Source organism: Lampetra fluviatilis, unplaced genomic scaffold, assembly GCF_964198595.1.
Source record: "Lampetra fluviatilis unplaced genomic scaffold, kcLamFluv1.1 SCAFFOLD_844, whole genome shotgun sequence".
Classification (NCBI taxonomy): Eukaryota; Metazoa; Chordata; class Hyperoartia; order Petromyzontiformes; family Petromyzontidae; genus Lampetra; species Lampetra fluviatilis.
In genome coordinates this window covers 1-13,846 of record NW_027621005.1, presented here as the reverse complement: position 1 = coordinate 13,846, position 13,846 = coordinate 1, and the positions used below count along the sequence as shown (strand labels likewise).

Below are 13,846 nucleotides of genomic sequence, written 5' to 3'. Positions count from 1 at the left end.
ACTTGCCCCTACAGTCTGTTAGAGGCTACCTGGGGGACCTTTGTCTGTGTCTCCTTCAGAGGTGCTCGCTAACAGCACTTGCCCCTACAGTCTGTTAGAGGCTACCTGGGGGACCTTTGTCTGTGTCTCCTTCAGAGCTGCTGCACTTGCCCCTACAGCCCTGCTAGAGGCTACCTGGGGGACCTTTGTCTGTGTCTCCTTCAGAGCTGCTGCACTTGCCCCTACAGTCTGCTAGAGGCTACCTGGGGGACCTTTGTCTGTGTCTCCTTCAGAGCTGCTGCACTTGCCCCTACAGTCTGTTAGAGGCTACCTGGGGGACCTTTGTCTGTGTCTCCTTTAGAGCTGCTGCACTTGCCCCTACAGTCTGTTAGAGGCTACCTGGGGGACCTTTGTCTGTGTCTCCTTCAGAGCTGCTGCACTTGCCCCTACAGTCTGTTAGAGGCTACCTGGGGGACCTTTGTCTGTGTCTCCTTTAGAGCTGCTGCACTTGCCCCTACAGTCCTGTTAGAGGCTACCTGGGGGACCTTTGTCTGTGTCTCCTTCAGAGCTGCTGCACTTGCCCCTACAGTCTGCTAGAGGCTACCTGGGGGACCTTTGTCTGTGTCTCCTTCAGAGCTGCTGCACTTGCCCCTACAGTCTGCTAGAGGCTACCTGGGGGACCTTTGTCTGTGTCTCCTTCAGAGCTGCTGCACTTGCCCCTACAGTCCTGTTAGAGGCTACCTGGGGGACCTTTGTCTGTGTCTCCTTCAGAGCTGCTGCACTTGCCCCTACAGCCCTGCTAGAGGCTACCTGGGGGACCTTTGTCTGTGTCTCCTTCAGAGCTGCTGCACTTGCCCCTACAGTCTGCTAGAGGCTACCTGGGGGACCATCTTAATTTGGAGCTTTTCGTGACTTGCAGGAATAATTCTTTGGTTCTTTCGGTTAAGTGACGTCTGAAGATAAAACAGACAAAGGTCCCCCAGGTAGCCTCTAACAGGACTGTAGGGGCAAGTGCTGTTAGCGAGCACCTCTGAAGGAGACACAGACAAAGGTCCCCCAGGTAGCCTCTAACAGGACTGTAGGGGCAAGTGCTGTTAGCGAGCACCTCTGAAGGAGACACAGACAAAGGTCCCCCAGGTAGCCTCTAGCACTAGCAGGGCTGTAGGGGCAAGTGCTGTTAGCGAGTACCTCTGAAGGAGACACAGACAAAGGTCCCCCAGGTAGCCTCTAACAGGGCTGTAGGGGCAAGTGCTGTCAGTAGCCAGCAGAATCGCCTGTGAAGGAGACACAGACAAAGGTCCCCCAGGTAGCCTCTAACAAGCGTGTCTCCCCACGTGTCTCCCTGCGTGTCTCCACGTGTCTCCCCGCGTCTCCGTGTCTCCCTACGTGTCTCCACGTGTCTCCCCGCGTGTCTCCGTGTCTCCCCGCGTGTCTCCCACTCACATGCTGGGTTGCAGGGCATGATAAACCACAAAGAGACGGCAACGTAGACACTCGCCAAACACATTTACTGCGCAAAATCGAAAAACCGCACTCCCACTGGCAATCTCGACAGAGTCTACGACGGTTACATTTTGACTATAAACCTTCCCGACTGCAAAAGTTCATATTAGTTGGTGCTTTGGTGAAAGTCACGTAGAGAGAAAAAGAATTAAAAATAAGGTGAATAAAATAATAAAATAAAATGTAAAAAAAATCCACGTTTCGATCATCAGGAAAAGAGGTCCCCCCCGGCCTCTGAAGTCAAACCGTTTGTAAAGGTTTAGAGAAATGGGCGGAGCCTCAAGCGCGTCAGCAGAGTGGGCGGGGCAGTCTATGCTAATGAGAAAAGCAACTTGGCAGTTGGTGGGTCTCCACCAATCAGAGCCGCCCAGCAGTGTGGGTGTGAGGAGGGGAGGTGCACCGATTGGTGGAGAGCCACCAACTGCCGAGTCGTTTCCCTCATTAGCATAGGTTGCCCCGCCCACTCTGTTGACGCGCTTGGGGCAACGCCCATCTTCTCTAAACCTTCACAATGTTGCATTTGAAGCTTCGGTCACTTGAACGAATCCACGCTCTTTGATTCTTTCTGCAAAGGGAAATTATAGAATAATAAAACATAATTAAAAATTCATGTTCTTGGGTTTTTTCGGTAAAGTCACGTAGGTAAAAAAATGTAAATTATTTTAAAATTTTAAAATAAAAATTATTTTTTATTATTTTAATTAAAAATTAATTTTAATTCTTTTAATTAAAATTATTTTTAATTTTTTAAATTAAAATTAATTTGAATTTTTTACCTACGTGACTTTACCGAAAAAACCCAGGAATATAAAAAATGTAAATATTTCTTTCTTTTTAAAATTCATTAACTTTAATTATTTTAATTAAAATAAAAATTATTTAAAAAAAATTGTAATTAATATTATTTTTTTACCTACGTGACTTTACCGAAAGAACCAAGAATACGAATCCCTGCTGCAGTCTTAATTTTAGAACTTTCGTGACTGCAGCAGGAATTATTATTTGTTTCTTTCGGTTAAGTCACGTCTAAAGATAAAATAATAAATTAAATTAAATAATAGAATACGACGTTTCGATTGCAACACAAGCAATCATCATCATCATCAGGTATAATGAAATTATAATGAAATTATACCTGATGATGATTGCTTGTGTTGCAATCGAAACGTCGTATTCTATTATTTAATTTATTATTTTATCTTTAGACGTGACTTCACCGAAAGAACCAAGAATACGAATCCCTGCTGCAGTCACGAAAGGTTCAGATCGAAATTGATTTCGGTAAAAGCCACGTAAGGTAGAACTTTAATTAATATCACTGCTCAACAACAAAACAACCAAATTCTGGCCTGGACTTGTGCAGCTGTTCTACACTAATTTCAGTTGTGTGCCGATTCCAAATGTGATCTCAGATTTGCTCGATCACAGCTCATTTCTATGCTATCGGCATACACCCCATTTTCATTGATTTTACCCGAAATTAACCGAAAAAACCTAAGAAGAATCATATTTTTATTTTACTTTTATTAATTTAAAATTTTTACCCACGTGACTTTACCGCAAAAACCAAATAAGAATATTTGTATTTTTTATTTTACTTTGATTAAAATTAATTTTAATTTTTTTACCTACGTGACTTTACCGAAAAAACCCAGGAATATAAAAATTTTTAATAATTTTTAATTTTAAAAATTAATTTTAATTATTTTAATTAAAATTAAATAATTTTTAAAAATTTAAATTAATTTAATTGTAATTTTTAAATTAAAATTTATTTTGAATTTTTAAATTAAAATTTATTTTTAATTAAATTTTTTTTTTTAAATTTACATTTTTTACCTACGTGACTTTACCGAAAAAACCCAAAAAGATAAAAAAATTAAATTATTTTTAAAATTATTTTTAATTTTTAATTATTTTAATTAAAATTAAATAATTTTTAAAATTAAAATTAATTTTAATTAAAATTATTTTTAATTTTTAAAATAAAAAGTATTTTTAATTTTTAATTATTTTTAATTTTTAAAATTCTTTTTTATTTTAATATTAAAATTAATTTAAATTTTTTACCTACGTGACTTTACCGAAAAAACCCAAGAAAATGAATCCTTGCAGTCACGAAAACTTTAAAAACTAGAACCAGAGAAGAGTGGCGATGGTCTAAGACTGTTTAGACGGCTCACCCCAACACACGCAATCAACACCTACAACCGATGAGCCAACGCCGTGGGGATTTACGGCCGAGTCAACCCAGGTGCATCCCAAACCCGCGGTGGTTGGGACACGGGGAGTCATGTCCAGTTCCGGGAATCAACATCAACATCATCGTCGTCATCATCGTCAACATCGGCAACACCATCATCAACATCATCATCATTGTCAACATCATCAACATCATCATTATTGTCAACATCAGCATCATCATCAACATCATCATCATCAATATCATCATCATTGTCAACATCATCATCAACATCATCATCATTGTCAACATCATCATCATTGTCAACATCGTCATTGTCAACATCATCATCATCATCGTCGTCAACATTGTTAACATCATCATCATCGTCATCATCATCAACATCATCATCATCATCAACATCATCATTGTCAACATCATCGTCATCATCGTCAACATTGTCAACATCGTCATCATCATCATCATCATCGTCAACATTGTCAACATCATCATCGTCAACATTGTCAACATCGTCATCGTCATCATCGTCAACATTGTCAACATCATCATCATCGTCGTCGTCATCATCATCGTCGTCAGAAACATCATCATCATCGTCGTCGTCGTCATCATCATCACCACCCATCACCACCACGAGTAGCTTCTTCACAGATAAACTCAGTGCCAGCTTATCCGAGTAGCACAAGTAGCAAATGCAGCTTTCAAGCTGTCAATTCCGGTTCACTTGCTCTCTGACTATAGTACTATACCGCCTTCGACTTGCCTGGGCTGCATCGCGAATGAAAAAAATTAACCCGTAAAAACAAAGTGTTTTCACTATAAATGCTTCATATGCGTGGCGGCTAGAGTCCTCTCGTCCTCTGGCTTGAGATGGCTGCCACCTATGGGTCAGATGATTGCCTGCCACCATTAAGCAATTGGTAATTTAATATTGAAATTTTTTTTTCCTAAAAAGTGTAAAGTTATGGAAAAAAAAAATTTCCACGACCATTCATTGTCACGCACAACGAGCCTGCGTGCAAAATGTCAGCTCGATTGGATCACGGGAAGTGGGTTAAAAAACGACCGAAAGATTTGCACGGTCGTAAGCGCGCAAGCAAGCAAGCAAGCGAACTTAATATAAAGGATTTAAAAATTAACCCGTAAAAACAAAGTTTTTCACTATAAATCCTTTATATGCGTGGCGGCTAGAGTCCTCTCGTCCTCTGGCTTGAGATGGCTGCCACCTATGGGTCAGATGATTGCCTGCCACCATCAAGCAATTGGTAATTTAATATTTTAAAAAAATTCCCTAAACCGTGTAAAATTTTGGAATTTTTTTTTTCCCACGAACATTCATTGTCACGCACAACGAGTCTGCGTAGCAAAATGTCAGCTCGATTGGATCACGGGAAGTGGGTTTTAAAAAACGACCGAAAGATTTGCGCGGTCCTAAGCAAGCGAGCGCGCGAACTTAATATGAAGGATTTAAAAATACAAATACCTTTCTGTGCGAGTGAAATGTTTTACTAATTTGTGTTTTTATTTCATTTGGGGCCCCTTTTATTTCAACATATCTTACAGGCCCGGCATTAGCTTAGTCCGACACAGGATAAACCCCAATTACCACCATCACACATGTGCGTGTGCGTGCGTGCGTGTGTGTCGTTATTTCTGTGTGTGCGTGTCTCTGTGTGTGCGTGCGTGTGTCGTTATTTCTGTGTGTGCGTGTCTCTGTGTGCGTGTGTGTCGTTATTTCTGTGTGTGCGTGTCTCTGTGTGTGTGTGTCGTTATTTCTGTGTGTGCGTGTCTCTGTGTGTGTGTGTGTCGTTATTTCTGTGTGTGCGTGCGTGTGTGTCGTTATTTCTGTGTGTGCGTGCGTGTGTCGTTATTTCTGTGTGTGCGTGTCTCTGTGTGTGTGTGTGTCGTTATTTCTGTGTGTGCGTGTCTCTGTGTGTGTGTGTGTGTGTCGTTATTTCTGTGTGTGCGTGTCTCTGTGTGTGTGTGTGTGTCGTTATTTCTGTGTGTGCGTGTCTCTGTGTGTGTGTGTCGTTATTTCTGTGTGTGCGTGTCTCTGTGTGTGTGTGTGTGTCGTTATTTCTGTGTGTGCGTGTCTCTGTGTGTGTGTGTCATTATTTCTGTGTGTGCGTGTCTCTGTGTGTGTGTGTGTGTCGTTATTTCTGTGTGTGCGTGTCTCTCTGTGTGTGTGTGTGTGTCGTTATTTCTGTGTGTGCGTGTCTCTGTGTGTGTGTGTGTGTCGTTATTTCTGTGTGTGCGTGTCTCTGTGTGTGTGTGTGTGTGTCGTTATTTCTGTGTGTGCGTGTCTCTGTGTGTGTGTGTCGTTATTTCTGTGTGTGCGTGTCTCTGTGTGTGTGTGTGTGTCGTTATTTCTGTGTGTGCGTGTCTCTGTGTGTGTGTGTGTCGTTATTTCTGTGTGTGCGTGTCTCTGTGTGTGTGTGTGTGTCGTTATTTCTGTGTGTGCGTGTCTCTGTGTGTGTGTGTGTGTCGTTATTTCTGTGTGTGCGTGTCTCTGTGTGTGTGTGTGTGTCGTTATTTCTGTGTGTGCGTGTCTCTGTGTGTGTGTGTCGTTATTTCTGTGTGTGCGTGTCTCTGTGTGTGTGTGTGTGTCGTTATTTCTGTGTGTGCGTGTCTCTCTGTGTGTGTGTGTGTCGTTATTTCTGTGTGTGCGTGTCTCTGTGTGTGTGTGTGTGCCAGGAAAACATCATGTGTGTGAGTCTGTGTGTGGGGAGTGGTGGGTGTAGCGGTTAGCGCGACGCTGCGCTACAAAACCAGTGACCCGAGTTCGATTCCCGCTCACGGCTAACACCGGTGACGATTGTCTGAACCGGTCCTGGGCCTCCCCTAGGTCGACTCAGCCTCAAATGAGCACGTTGTACAGCCCCGCTAGAGGCTACATGGGGGAGCTTTCTCTATGTGTGTGTCAATGTGTGTAAGTGTGTACGTGCGTGTGTGCGTGTAAGTGTGTGTGTGTGTACGTGCGCGTGTATGCATGTAAGTGTGTGTGTGTGTGCGTGTAAGTGTGTGTGCGTGTAAGTGTGTGTGCGTGTAAGTGTGTGCGTGTGTACGTGCGTGTGTGTAAGTGTGTGTGTGTGCGTGTAAGTGTGTGCGTGTCAGTGTGTGTGCGCGTAAGTGTGTGTGTGCAAGTGTGTGCGTGTGTGTGTACGTGCGTGTGCGTGTGTGCATGTAAGTGTGTGCGTGTAAGTGTGTGCGTGTAAGTGTGTGCGTGTGTACGTGCGTGTGTGTAAGTGTGTGTGTGTGCGTGTAAGTGTGTGCGTGTCAGTGTGTGTGCGCGTAAGTGTGTGTGTGCAAGTGTGTGCGTGTGTGTGTACGTGCGTGTGCGTGTGTGCATGTAAGTGTGTGCGTGTAAGTGTGTGCGTGTAAGTGTGTGCGTGTAAGTGTGTGCGTGTGAGTGTGTGCGTGTGAGTGTGTGCGTGTCAGTGTGTGCGTGTAAGTGTGTGCGTGTAAGTGTGTGCGTGTAAGTGTGTGCGTGTGTGTGTGTGCGTGTAAGTGTGTGCGTGTAAGTGTGTGCGTGTAAGTGTGTGCGTGTAAGTGTGTGCGTGTAAGTGTGTGCGTGTGTGCGTGTGAGTGTGTGCGTGTAAGTGTGTGCGTGTAAGTGTGCGTGTAAGTGTGTGCGTGTGAGTGTGTGCGTGTGTGTGTGTGTACGTGTGTGTGTGTGTACGTGTGTGTGTAAGCGTGTGTGTGTGCGTGTAAGTGTGTGTGTGTAAGTGTGTGCGTGTAAGTGTGTGCGTGTAAGTGTGTGCGTGTAAGTGTGTGCGTGTAAGTGTGTGTGCGTGTAAGTGTGTGCGTGTAAGTGTGTGCGTGTGAGTGTGTGCGTGTGTGCGTGTAAGTGTGTGCGTGTAAGTGTGTGCGTGTGAGTGTGTGCGTGTGAGTGTGTGCGTGTAAGTGTGTGCGTGTAAGTGTGTGCGTGTAAGTGTGTGCGTGTGAGTGTGTGCGTGTGTGTGTGTGTACGTGTGTGTGTAAGCGTGTGTGTGTGTGTACGTGTGTGTGTGCGTGTAAGTGTGTGCGTGTAAGTGTATGCGTGTAAGTGTGTGCGTGTGAGTGTGTGCGTGTGTGTGTGTGTACGTGTGTGTAAGCGTGTGTGTGTGCGTGTAAGTGTGTGCGTGTAAGTGTGTGCGTGTAAGTGTGTGCGTGTAAGTGTATGCGTGTAAGTGTGTGCGTGTGAGTGTGTGCGTGTGTGTGTGTGTGTGTATTTTCTGTCCGTCTGCTACAGCAGAGGTGTAGGGAATTCCAAAAAGACCTACATCTCTGCTTTATTGACCTGGTCAAGGCCTATGATACCATCAGTAGGACTGGGCTCTGGGTTGTTCTTCGTGCTTTCGGAGTCCCTGACCCTCTGCTCACGATCATTAAGGACCTTCATGATGGTGAGCGGGCCCGGGTAAAACTACGTGGCCGGGAGTCGGAGCCTTTCCCTGTACACCTTGGGGTGCGACAGGGATGTCCTCTGGCTCCCACATTATTTAACATCTATTTCGACTGCGTAGTTCGTGAAGCCTTCAATAGCTGTACCGGGGGAATTACCATTTGGTACAGATATAATGGGAGGCTGATCGACGCCCGGGTGCGATCAAGGGATGGCTCCCTATTGGTCAACCACGTTATGTATGCCGATGATTTGGTAATAGCTGCTCATTCAGAAGAGGAGTTGGAGACGCTGCTGCTGAGGCTGGAGTGTGCCACTAAGAGGTGGGGCCTTACCATCAGCCCCACCAAAACTAAGCACCTGCCTGGGTATTTTGTACCATCGGGCACTCCGCCCCCACAACTCCCAATCGGTGATGGGGCAGTTGTGGAGAGAGTAGAGAGTTTCCCATACCTGGGCAGTGTGCTCATGACCGGCTCCAGTTTATCAGCAGAGGTCTCACTCCGAATCAGTCGAGCGGCAATATCTTTTCATCGGTTGCGTAACGCTGTGTGGAAGCTACCTGGTCTGTCGCTCCGCACGAAGCTTCAGGTCTTCTCGGCCACGGTCATTCCCTCCCTTCTCTATGCTTGCGAAACGTGGACCCCCCTAGTGGAGCATCTTCGCCGGTTGGAAACATTTAGGCTGGCCTGCCTACGATCCATCCTGGGTTTAACCAGGCTGGATTGTGTGAGGAGCTCACAAGTCCTTGAAAGATCTGGGCAAAGTCCCATCAGTGAGCTCCTCCGGCAGGCAAGGCTGCGTTGGCTGGGTCATGTAGCCCGCATGCCCAGCCACCGCATGCCTAAACAGCTTTTGTTCGGCCGGATCGAGGGGGCTAAACGGGCGCGGCACGGGCTAGAGAAGAGATGGAGTGATGTGGCACAGGAGGACGTGGAGCTGAGTGGACTTGCCGATGACTGGTACCAGCGGTGTCAAGATCGGCCTCAGTGGAGGAGGCTCGTGAAGGACGCTACTGGGCAGTTGGAGGCAGTCGCCCTCCAACAACAACGGAGGGCGGAGGAGCGACGCTCACAACAACGAGCGGAGCGACGGGTGGCTAAAGCACAGCAAGTTGGTACAGTAGGGGGCACAGGTGGTGCATCAGCCAGTCATCTCGGTCATCTCGGTCAGTCGACCCGTGGCACCTGGGTCTGCCCCGTGACCTCCTGCCAGCGGGCGTTCGACACTTCACGTGGCCTCAAGGTGCACATGGCCTGGCACAAGCGTCGTGGTGACGTCACCGCCACTTAGTGGCGAATGGCGGTTGTTGTTGTGTGTAAGCGTGTGTGTGTGCGCGTGTGCGCACCTGCACATAAAATATACATGTATATACAGCTCAGCCCACCTCTCATCGTTCAACCAATCATCACCTCACAGGTTAAAATAGGTATCAAGTTTCCCAGCGTCTCCCCCCCCCTCCCGCCGAATCACTGCGCGCGAGCGAGCAACGGCTTGCGTGTCCCCGTGTCCACCTCCTCCTCCACCTCCTCCACCTCCTCCACCTCCTCCTGCCCCAACTCGTCATCAGCGACACGTTCGTCACGTTCGTTGCCGTGACCATCGCCACCACCGCCACCGCCGCCACCACCACCACCACCGCCACCACCACCACCACCGGAGCTGATGCTGAAGACTCGGATGCCCAGATGCGACGCGATTTGCCGGCACACGGAGACGCAGTAGGTGGAGAGGTCGAGCGCGCAGACAGCCTGAGACGGGCGGGGACAGGCGGGGGACAGGCGGGGACAGGCGGGGACAGGCGGGGACAGGCGGGGACAGGCGGGGACAGGCGGGGACACGCAGAGACGTGGGGACACGCGGAGACACACAGAGACACACGGAGACACACAGAGACACGCGGAAACACACAGAGACACGTGGAGACAGGTAGAGACACGCAGAGACACACGGAGGCAGGCAGAGACACGCAGAGACAGGCAGAGACAGACATGCGGAGACACGCGGGAGGGAGGCAAATCAGACAAGTTAGTGGGTGGGTGTGTGAGTGGGTGAGTGAGTGGGTGGGTGGGTGAGTGGTTGAGTCGGTGAGTGAGTGAGTGGGTGGGTGGATGAGTGGGTGAGTGAGTGGGTGGGTGGGTGAGTGGTTGAGTCGGTGAGTGAGTGAGTGGGTGGGTGGATGAGTGGGTGAGTGAGTGGGTGGGTGGGTGAGTGGTTGAGTCGGTGAGTGAGTGAGTGGGTGAGTGAGTGGGTGGGTGGGTGAGTGGTTGAGTCGGTGAGTGAGTGAGTGGGTGGGTGGATGAGTGGTTGAGTGGGTGGGTGTGTGAGTGGGTGAGTGAGTGGGTGGGTGGGTGAGTGGTTGAGTCGGTGAGTGAGTGGGTGGGTGGGTGTGTGAGTGGGTGAGTGAGTGGGTGAGTGAGTGGGTGGGTGGGTGAGTGGGTGAGTGAGTGGGTGGGTGTGTGAGTGGGTGAGTGAGTGAGTGGGTGAGTGAGTGAGTGGGTGAGTGAGTGAGTGAGTGAGTGGGGGGGTGAGTGGGTGAGTGGGTGGGTGAGTGGTTGAGTGGGTGGGTGTGTGAGTGGGTGAGTGAGTGGGTGGGTGGGTGAGTGGTTGAGTCGGTGAGTGAGTGAGTGGGTGGGTGGATGAGTGGTTGAGTGGGTGGGTGTGTGAGTGGGTGAGTGAGTGGGTGGGTGGGTGAGTGGTTGAGTCGGTGAGTGAGTGAGTGGGTGGGTGGATGAGTGGTTGAGTGGGTGGGTGTGTGAGTGGGTGAGTGAGTGAGTGAGTGGGGGGGTGAGTGGGTGAGTGTGTGGGTGAGTGGTTGAGTGGGTGGGTGTGTGAGTGGGTGAGTGAGTGAGTGGGGGGGTGAGTGAGTGAGTGAGTGGGTGGGAGGGTGAGTGAGCGGTTGAGTGGATGGGAGAGTGAGCGGGTGAGTGGGTGAGTGGATGGGAGAGTGAGCGGGTGAGTGGGTGAGTGGGTGGGTGATTGAGTGAGTGGGTGGGTGGGTGAGTGGGTGGGTGGGTGAGTGGGTGGGTGAGTGGATGGGTGGGTGAGTGGGTGAGTGAGTGAGTGACTGGGTGAGTGGGTGAGTGGGTGAGTGACTGGGTGAGTGACTGGGTGAGTGAGTGACTGGGTGAGTGAGTGAGTGAGTGGGTGAGTGGGTGAGTGACTGGGTGAGTGAGTGACTGGGTGAGTGGGTGGTGAGTGACTGGGTGAGTGAGTGGGTGACTGGGTGAGTGGGTGAGCGACTGGGTGAGTGACTGGGTGAGTGACTGAGTGACTGGGTGAGTGAGTGAGTGGGTGAGTGAGTGAGTGGGTGAGTGAGTGTGTGAGTGAGTGGGTGAGTGGGTGAGTGAGCGGGTGAGTGAGTGAGTGACTGGGTGGGTGGTGAGTGGGTGGTGAGTGAGTGACTGGATGACTGGGTGAGTGACTGGGTGAGTGAGTGAGTGAGTGGGTGAGTGGGTGGTGAGTGACTGGGTGGTGAGTGACTGGGTGAGTGAGTGGGTGGTGAGTGGGTGGTGAGTGGGTGAGTGAGTGAGTGGGTGAGTGACTGGGTGAGTGACTGGGTGAGTGAGTGAGTGGGTGACTGGGTGAGTGACTGGGTGAGTGAGTGGGTGGGTGAGTGGGTGGGTGAGTGACTGGGTGAGTGGGTGAGTGAGTGGGTGGTGAGTGGGTGAGTGAGTGGGTGAGTGAGTGGGTGAGTGACTGGGTGAGTGGTTGAGTGAGTGGGTGTGTGAGTGGGTGAGTGGTTGAGTGAGTGGGTGAGTGACTGGGTGAGTGACTGGGCGAGTGAGTGAGTGAGTGGGTGAGTGACTGGGTGACTGGGTGACTGGGTGAGTGAGTGGGTGAGTGACTGGGTGAGTGGGCGAGTGAGTGACTGGGCGAGTGAGTGAGTGAGTGGGTGAGTGACTGGGCGAGTGGGTGAGTGACTGGGCGAGTGGGTGAGTGACTGGGTGAGTGAGTGACTGGGTGAGTGGGTGAGTGAGTGGGTGAGTGACTGAGTGACTGGGTGAGTGGGTGGTGAGTGGGTGAGTGAGTGTGTGGTGAGTGGGTGAGTGAGTGGGTGAGTGAGTGGGTGAGTGACTGGGTGAGTGGTTGAGTGAGTGGGTGAGTGAGTGGGTGAGTGAGTGGGTGAGTGACTGGGTGAGTGGGTGGTGAGTGGGTGGTGAGTGGTTGAGTGAGTGGGTGAGTGACTGGGTGAGTGACTGGGCGAGTGGGTGAGTGACTGGGCGAGTGGGTGAGTGACTGGGTGAGTGGGTGAGTGAGTGACTGGGTGAGTGGGTGAGTGAGTGGGTGAGTGACTGAGTGACTGGGTGAGTGGGTGGTGAGTGGGAGAGTGAGTGGATGAGTTAGTTGGCGGGTGAGTGGGTGGGTGAGTGGGTGAGTGAGTGGGTGAATGAGTGAATGAGTGAATGAGTGGGTGAGTGATTGTGTGAGTGTGTGGGTGAGTGAGTGAGTGGGTAAGTTAGTGGGTGAGTGAGTGAGTGGGTGAGTGAGTGACTGGGTGAGTGAGTGGGTGGGTGAGTGAGTGAGTGGGTGAGTGAGTGGGTGAGTGGGTGAGTGAGTGGGTGAGTGACTGGGTGAGTGGGTGAGTGAGTGGGTGAGTGACTGGGTGAGTAGGTGAGTGAGTGGGTGGTGAGTGGGTGAGTGAGTGGGTGAGTGACTGGGTGAGTGGGTGGTGAGTGGGTGGTGAGTGGTTGAGTGAGTGGGTGAGTGACTGGGTGAGTGGGTGAGTGAGTGACTGGGTGACTGGGTGAGTGAGTGACTGGGTGAGTGGGTGAGTGAGTGGGTGAGTGACTGGGTGAGTAGGTGAGTGAGTGGGTGGTGAGTGGGTGAGTGAGTGGGTGAGTGACTGGGTGAGTGGGTGGTGAGTGGGTGGTGAGTGGTTGAGTGAGTGGGTGAGTGACTGGGTGAGTGGGTGAGTGAGTGACTGGGTGACTGGGTGAGTGAGTGACTGGGTGAGTGGGTGAGTGAGTGGGTGAGTGACTGGGTGAGTAGGTGAGTGAGTGTGGTGAGTGGGTGAGTGACTGAGTGACTGGGTGAGTGGGTGAGTGAGTGGGTGAGTGACTGGGTGAGTAGGTGAGTGAGTGGGTGAGTGAGTGGGTGAGTGACTGAGTGACTGGGTGAGTGAGTGAGTGAGTGGGTGGTGAGTGGGTGGTGAGTGGGTGGTGACTGGGTGAGTGAGTGGGTGAGTGTGTGGTGAGTGGGTGGTGAGTGGGTGGTGACTGGGTGAGTGACTGGGTGAGTGAGTGAGTGAGTGGGTGGTGAGGTGGGTGGTGAGTGGGTGGTGACTGGGTGAGTGACTGGGTGAGTGGGTGAGTGAGTGGGTGAGTGACTGAGTGAGTGGGTGGTGAGTGGGTGGTGAGTGGGTGGTGACTGGGTGAGTGACTGGGTGAGTGGGTGAGTGAGTGGGTGAGTGACTGAGTGACTGGGTGAGTGGGTGGTGAGTGGGAGAGTGAGTGAGTGAGTGAGTGGGGGGGTGGGTGAATGAGCGGGTGAGTGGGTGGTGAGTGGGTGGTGGAGGTGAGTGGGTGAGTGAGTGAGTGAGTGGGTGGTGAGTGGGTGGTGAGTGGGTGGTGAGTGGGTGGTGAGTGGGTGAGTGAGTGAGTGGGTGGTGAGTGAGTGGTGAGGGTACCATGGTGATTGCGAGCACCACTCCCTGTGTCGGTGAGGAGGTGAGGGGCAGGACGGTGAGGAGGGTGAGCGGGGCGAGGAGGATCGGGTCCATCATGGGCACCGCACTCCGTGTCATGTGAGCCACCTCATCATCATCAGCAGCAACA

At 50.4% G+C, this 13,846-nt stretch overlaps 1 protein-coding gene across 1 annotated transcript; it reads right to left on the bottom strand.

The window, feature by feature from the left end:
- Positions 1 to 9,025: 9,025 nt before the first annotated feature.
- LOC144954656 (uncharacterized) lies at positions 9,026 to 13,840 on the bottom strand. The gene is made up of 2 exons (XM_078885101.1): positions 13,699 to 13,840; positions 9,026 to 9,820 (listed from the first exon to the last, which is right to left on the bottom strand). Exons 1-2 carry the CDS (start codon positions 13,813 to 13,815, stop codon positions 9,539 to 9,541), a joined length of 399 nt encoding a protein of 132 aa, XP_078741227.1. The 5' UTR covers positions 13,816 to 13,840; the 3' UTR covers positions 9,026 to 9,538.
- Positions 13,841 to 13,846: the final 6 nt, after the last annotated feature.

What these genes read in the sequence shown, in the direction of transcription:
- LOC144954656 (XM_078885101.1), bottom strand. Translation starts at nt 13,815, where the DNA reads ATGACACGGAGTGCGGTGCCCATGATGGACCCGATCCTCCTCGCCCCG. An exon ending in TGGTGCTCGCAATCACCATG is followed by an intron (nt 9,821 to 13,698) that starts GTACCCTCACCA and finishes CGCCCGTCTCAG; the next exon opens with GCTGTCTGCGCGCTCGACCT.